The sequence below is a fragment of the Tachypleus tridentatus genome, chromosome 2 (genome assembly GCF_004210375.1).
Source record: "Tachypleus tridentatus isolate NWPU-2018 chromosome 2, ASM421037v1, whole genome shotgun sequence".
NCBI classification, from domain to species: domain Eukaryota; kingdom Metazoa; phylum Arthropoda; class Merostomata; order Xiphosura; family Limulidae; genus Tachypleus; species Tachypleus tridentatus.
In genome coordinates, this window is record NC_134826.1 from 49319534 (window position 1) to 49326411 (window position 6878).

Sequence of the window (6878 nt, forward strand, 5' to 3'; positions counted from 1 at the left end):
TTCTCTCTAGTCTTACACTGCTAAATTATGGACGACTAGAGCAGATAGCCCTCGTGTTGCTTTGCGCGAAATTCAAAAAACAAACAAAACGATAATAACAAGTTATTTTCTAAAGTTCAACCAAACGTAGTTGAACGACGTAAAATTATTAAAATACACAATTTTTTAATGAAACAGTTATGACCTTATAAACAATGAAAACAGAATCGAAACATTTAAGGAAGTGAAGATTTTGTTCAAACTTAAATAAAATTTCGTGTTTATAATTAGAAAGTTAGCTGTAATACAAACATAGGAAATAACGAATTACAAAAAAATGCTCTAGATATCCTGTTAATTGTTGGTGTGTTGTTATTCTCGACTGGTTAGTTTAGTTTCTTAAGTCTTGTCTTTCGTTCTTCAACACGAGTTCATACCTAAAATTGAAGTGTTTTGTTATAAGTTTTCATTTCACAACTTCTCAGATACCCTGTATTACGCACGAACGAAAGCTGTTCAAATTTCTTTTCACTAGTTTAGGGGAAGCAATATTACAAGTTAGGTAGGCCTAATGTCATAATAAACGGAGAAATAGGGAACGTGAAATGAACCATATTGGAATTTCATTTTTGTTAATAAAATAAAAGAATAAATAAATAAGAGAATTACGTTTTGTTTTTCTTACTTAGGGAAGTAAAGTCCAACCAGAAGACAATGAAGATAATCCTAAGAGAAGAGTGGCTAAAATATTTGAACAACTTGACAAGGTACAAAAATGAACAAAGATGATAATATTTTACGAAATTGATAAGTGAATGTTTTTCTTCATTAAAAATACTGTGTATTTGATATTAAATCATGATATGTGATACATTACTGAAGATTACACACTATGCAAGAATATACTGAAAAATTGGAAAAATATAAACAGAGGACCGAGCTGGCATAGCCTAGTGTTTAAGGCGCTCGACTCGTAATCTGAGGATCGCGGGTTCGAATCCCCGTTATACCAAGCATGCTCACCCTTTCATCTATTGTAATGTGACAGTCAAACCCTACTTGGTAAAAGAGTAGCCAAAGAATTGGCGGTGGGTGGTGATGACAAGCTGCTTTTTCTGCTCTTACATTGGTAAATTAGGGACTTTTTTGCGCAAATAGCCCTCGCAAATAATTTTGTGCGAAATTAAAGACAAATAAAATTAGGGTGCTCAGCTCAAAGTCGATGGTAACGGGTTCGAATTTCGTCCCGCGAAATATCCTAATGGTAAAAGAGTAGCCTACTAGTTGTTGGTAGATGGTGTTGACTAGACTCCTAGTCCATCACTTCTAAATTAAGGTTAACCAGTGCTTTGCGCGAAATTCAAAATAAGCCAAATCAAGGTAATGGTATTAAGGTCAGAATAACTGTTAATTGTCAAAACGTGCATCCAAATATCCTATTTCAAAATGATAACAGCAACTTTATTTCGACAATTTTTAACTCAAAAATGTTTTACAATCGATATTTTGTCCATTTCTTTAGCGAAATTTGTGAAGAAAAAATTTAAGGCACTCGGTTGCAAAAACACTGACCTAATTTAAAAAAAAACCGTCAGAACCAAAAAAAAAACAGATTGGAATCGTCAGACTACGTAATTGTAATCCAATAGTATAATCTGAAAAAAGTTTCTTCTTATGATTTAAAACATATAATCATAAGTGAAATCTGTATAATGTCTTTCCAGGAACATAAGCAGAGAAACAAAGGAGACTGTGGTATTTGTAGATGCTTTTTATCTGTGGATTCGTGCTCGAATAGAGCAAATCATATTAAATGAAAGCAAAGAAATGATGTTGAAAGAATAGTAATGAGATGGACAAGTGACCTGAGAGGTCACAATATAATTGAATAAATATTAAACAAGTTTTATGATTCTGAAGATAGAAACTCTGAAACCATTACTGTTAAATACAGCTGTATCTTTCTTCATACTTCATGGACTTGAAATCTGAAAAAAAAGATTCTGGATAGTAGAACCAAATAGTTTATTTCTACAAATTAACGCTTTCTGGGACATATTTCAAAATCTGGCTCTACGCCTAGAGGGGTCGGTTTTTCGTGACCGTAGGTCTTAACAAATGTTAGTATTCAGCGTAGCTTTGAAGAAGTTCCTTTGTAAACAACGAAATTATCAATGTTTTTATCTTTCAAACATAAACCTGTCATCCCTTGTGGGCAGGGAGGGTCGTGACAGACCTAACATTTAACGTAGTATAAAATCTGTATTTGAAACTAAATACTTGCAATCCTTTAGTTTTACTACGCAGGAAACCTTTCATTTAGTACTGGATTTTCTTCAACTGGACTGAAAGATGCGAAAAAATGTTTGTCTGAAACTGTTTGTATATGATGTATAATCATTTTAAAATTGGGTTTAAACCCAAAAGTTGGCGATGAATTGAAAATCAAAGTATTTATTATTTGTGAATTTAAAAAAAAATCACGCTAGAAACGTGTGTCTATATATATATATAAATTAATCAATGATTTCTGGAAGGCAAGCGATAGGTTTGAATTTTTTTTATATACACCTAGTGTCTAAAATCCAAAACTAACAAATTAAGAGGAATGTGATCAATAATAGTTTATTATTATTTTACTTTATTTTTGTAATAAGTTTCCTAGTTTTATTCATAAAAAGGAGGCCTTGTATTCGTTGTACAGCTATTCAAATATTGATATTAGTAAAAAATGGTCCATAATATTATTGTGAATCTTATTATATAATAATTTCAAAGATGTACTGAGAACTAAAAAAAATTAAAATGTAGACTTTATTTTTGCCGTTAAATCTGAAATATTTAAAAGTTTGAAATAAGTTCTGAGCTATTACATGTTAACCAGCTTTTTTTGTGGTTAGTTCTGACGTAACCATTAGTGTAGTAATAACAAAACAATAGGTACTTAAGGTGAACCAAACTCGTGTTCACTCTTGAGTGAAAACACTAGTTTCTATTTTCTTATTGAAACTGATTCAAACTGCAATATTGTTTATATGTTTTTGCCTGTTAAAATTGAAACAACGTAAATCATAAACTTTAAACGTTAAGAACGTTTGTCTTTAAGAGAATTAACTTTAAAATATATGCTAAAAGGTTCCAAATACTTCTAACACATTTCGTAGTTTAAAGTTACTTCTCTTTTGCTTAAACTTTCTATTTAAGCCGTGCACTAAGAATCGTGTGCGTTATGAAGCGATTGTAAGATTGCTACAATTCCATTCCGTAGAAGTCTTGAGAAATAGTTTGCCCATTCATTTCAAAAGTGGGATCCATTTTAATTAGTATGTTTTTATTAAATAGTGGAATCGACAAACAAAACCGACCCCCATTTACTTGTCAAACTGTCATCTGAAACCATAAACGTCGTACCATCAACTCTAGACAGGTTTATGATTAATGTAATAAACTTATTAATACTTAAAAATGGGCGTTTCCAACGTTCTTGTGCAAGGATAACCAATCTCTATTATAAGCAGGGGACCTCGGACCGGTATAAATAGACTGATGTTGAATGTCTACTAACACACGTACGCTTTCAAAACATTTACTTTTAACCCTTAAACAGCAGCCATCATCAATTGATACTGCTACCTACAACATCTCTCTGTTTAAGGGTTAAAGTCATCTGAGTGAGTTGGTGTCAAAAGTTTTAGTAAAATTACCTCCTTCCTTAAAGGTTTTACTCTGTGGCAACGCCAAAATTTATTTTTCTTCCCGTGTAATTTTAAAGGGAATAGTACCGCACACATTTTAGCGTACTAAAACCACGTACAGTTGTAAATTATATTGATTTTTAGTTCCAAAGTACTCGCATACCTTGGTAAGGATCAGAAGGTTTTTTAAGGGGGAAGAAACATTCATTTGGCAACAATACATTTATCACTGATATTTTACATATATCGTTCATTGTTGATTCTTAAGCTCTAGAATCTTTTACAAATTTATAGAACAAGCGAGACTTTCGCAACACACATTTAACTATAATTTACATACATTTCTAAATATATATTTAATTTAAATAAACATAAATGTTAAAATTATATTAAATCTGTTACAATGGGAAGAAAATTAGCAAGTGAGTATTTAGTTTTATTTAAGGCAAGTCTCGATGTGCTTGCAGAACTGGTGGTAGAAGAAATAAAACGCTTTACTTTTTTTTAAGTGTTCTTAACTTATTATTTTCACAGAATAACAAAAAAAAACAGCCCGCTCAACGATAGAAACCATTATGAACATACGACTTTAAACGTCAAATTTGGAGAAGGAAATTGCCACCTTCTCGTGGATGTTTGAAAATTACGAATAATTGTATTATCGACACAGAGTAAAATAAATTTATAACATTTCTCGTTTTTCTTACGTAATATTGATTTATTAAGTTATCTTCGTGGGAACACCTGGCGAGGGTTAACGACTTATTCTGCATCAGGTTCACATGACTTTTGGTTAGGCCCGGCAAGATTAGATGGTTAAGGCACTTGATTGTAATCCGAGAGTCTCAGGTTCGAATCTCCATCACACCAAACGTGTTCTGCCCTTTCAGCCGTGGGGGCTTTATAATGTGACGGTCAATCCCGCTATTCGTTGGTAAAAGAGTAGCCCAAGAGTTGGCGGGGGGTGGTGATGACTAGTTGTCTTCTAGTCTTACATGGCTAAATTAGGGACGACTAGCGCTGATAGCTCTCGTGTAGCTTTGCGTGAATCCAAAACAAACCAAACCAGTAATAATATGACAAGAAAAGAATTCAACTTTTTTAGTTCTGTTATTTTTCGTTCGTTCAAAGTAGATATTTTAAAATAATTATTTAAATTCTATAAAAGTACTTTTATTTTTTAAATCGGATAGAATGTGGGAAATACATTACTAACTTATACTAAGTCTTTAATTACGTATAGTTACTTCAGATACCATCCCAACTTCTTTGTGTTTTAGTGTCGGGTAGTTAAAAACATTTCGTCTTCTGGCAACACATTTATTTCTGTAATTAGTCGAATATTTAATGATAGCAAATATTATTTGCGTTTGCTGTTAGAGTATCAAATTAGCTCCTGCCATCTGTTGGTTGTATAGTAAATAATTTTAAACTTCTAATAATGTTATCGCCAGGTACCACCTCTAATTCAGTGTTATAAATTCTATAATAAGTAACTAAACGCTGTAATGGCGAACACTCGTTACAGAGATAAATTTTAAAAAACATAGTGTTGAAGAATGTAGGTAAATAACAAATGCAATTGATTTCTAGATTTGAATAACTATTTTCACATGATCTAATAGCTCCAAACGCTTTTTTCTTTCCAACCCATAAATCGTTGATTTTATAAAATTCTTCTAAAAAAAATTAGTTGACCGTGGCCTACTGGTTTGTACAGGGGACTGTGAATTATATAGCCCATAATTCTCACCAATTGCCGAAAACAACAACAAGTAATAAAGCTCAATTTCATGAATATAGTTTGTATATCATGGAAAAAGTTCCGTATTGGGACGCTATTTGTATTTGTCGTGGTTGATTTTCTTACCCTCTTTGCGGTATTTTGGTCCCAGGACTGTCCCGATATACCAATGTTGTGTGTTGGGATGTATTTTCTTCTTGTAATGTGTCATTTATTATTATTATTATTATTATTATTTCTATTTTAATTTATGGATATAATGTAAGAAATCTACTTGTCAAATATTTATCTCTCTTCTATCTTATTTCAATTTCTTTGTTGTGAAGGTAGCGGCCCAGTCGGAACTATTTCCTTTATACTTGGACCTTGAAGTTTTTGGCGCGATTTTTGAATAATTTCGCTAAAATCAAACTATTCCTCTAATAATTAGTTGTAGCGCCTCGTTTGGAAATATTTTCTTTATCCTTGAGGCCCGGCATGGCTAGAGACACTCGACTCGTCATCCGAGGGTCGCGGGTTCGAATCTCCGTCGCAACAAACATACTCGCCCTTTCAGCCGTGGGGGCATTATAATGTCTGGTCAATCCCACTATTCGTTGGTAAAAGAGTAGCCCAAGAGTGGGCGGTGGGTGGTGATGACTAGCTGTCTTCTAGTCTTACATTGCTAAATTAGGGACGGCTAGCACAGATAGCCCTCGTGTAGCTTTGCGCGAAATTCAAAACAAATCAATCTTCATCCTTGAACCTTCATGTTTTCTACGTGACTTTTGTATAATGTAAGATGTATATATTGATTTTATGAGTAACAGTTTTATTTTCTTCACCTCTAGAACCATGATAACAAACTGTCAATGGAGGAATTTAAGGAAGGATCAAAACAAGATCCGAAGATTGTCAAAGCCTTGTCTCTTTATGCCTCATAATTGTTGTATTATGTTCGTTTTCCAACACTGTTCGTCTCTTACACGTCAGCAAAGCCAAGTTTACCTTTTATTTTTTCTAATATTGTACTTTTTGTTTTCTCTAAAGTTCAGTCAACTAAATTTGCTCTTCTCGCCCAATATTTCTTTAACAAAAAGAAACAATAAAAACGTGACATTTTCAAGTTGTACACTTGGCGGTTAGATCACTGTTTTTTGCGAGAAATTACCTTTTATTCGTTACAAATATCAAACATTGTTATTTTCAAATATTTAAAGTTATAAATGGTTTTGTAATTTGTGAAATATACTTTTCTGCAATGATAGAATTTCAAACTAGCCTATCTGTACAGTTCCGTAACAAAATATTTTTAATTTCACCTTTTATGTTCCTTTTAATGAGAAAAAACTGACACAATAGTTAGTTTCGCAAACTAAGCCTTCTAAACCACGCAGCAGTGTTAAATGTGTGTAATATTAGCTATTTAAGTCTTAGCGTTTAAGAATCCTTTTACACGTTGAAGTACAACAGAAAAATAT

General features: G+C 32.6%; 1 protein-coding gene across 1 annotated transcript in view; it reads left to right on the forward strand.

The window, feature by feature from the left end:
* Positions 1-6529, forward strand: part of LOC143243266 (frequenin-1-like) — a 33663-nt gene extending 27134 nt beyond the window's left edge. The window contains exons 7-8 of the mRNA XM_076487119.1: positions 669-746; positions 6249-6529. Of these exons, the coding sequence (XP_076343234.1) occupies positions 669-746; positions 6249-6341 (171 nt within the window). The 3' untranslated portion in view covers positions 6342-6529. The remainder of the gene's footprint in view (positions 1-668; positions 747-6248) is intronic.
* The last annotated feature ends 349 nt before the right edge of the window (positions 6530-6878 follow it).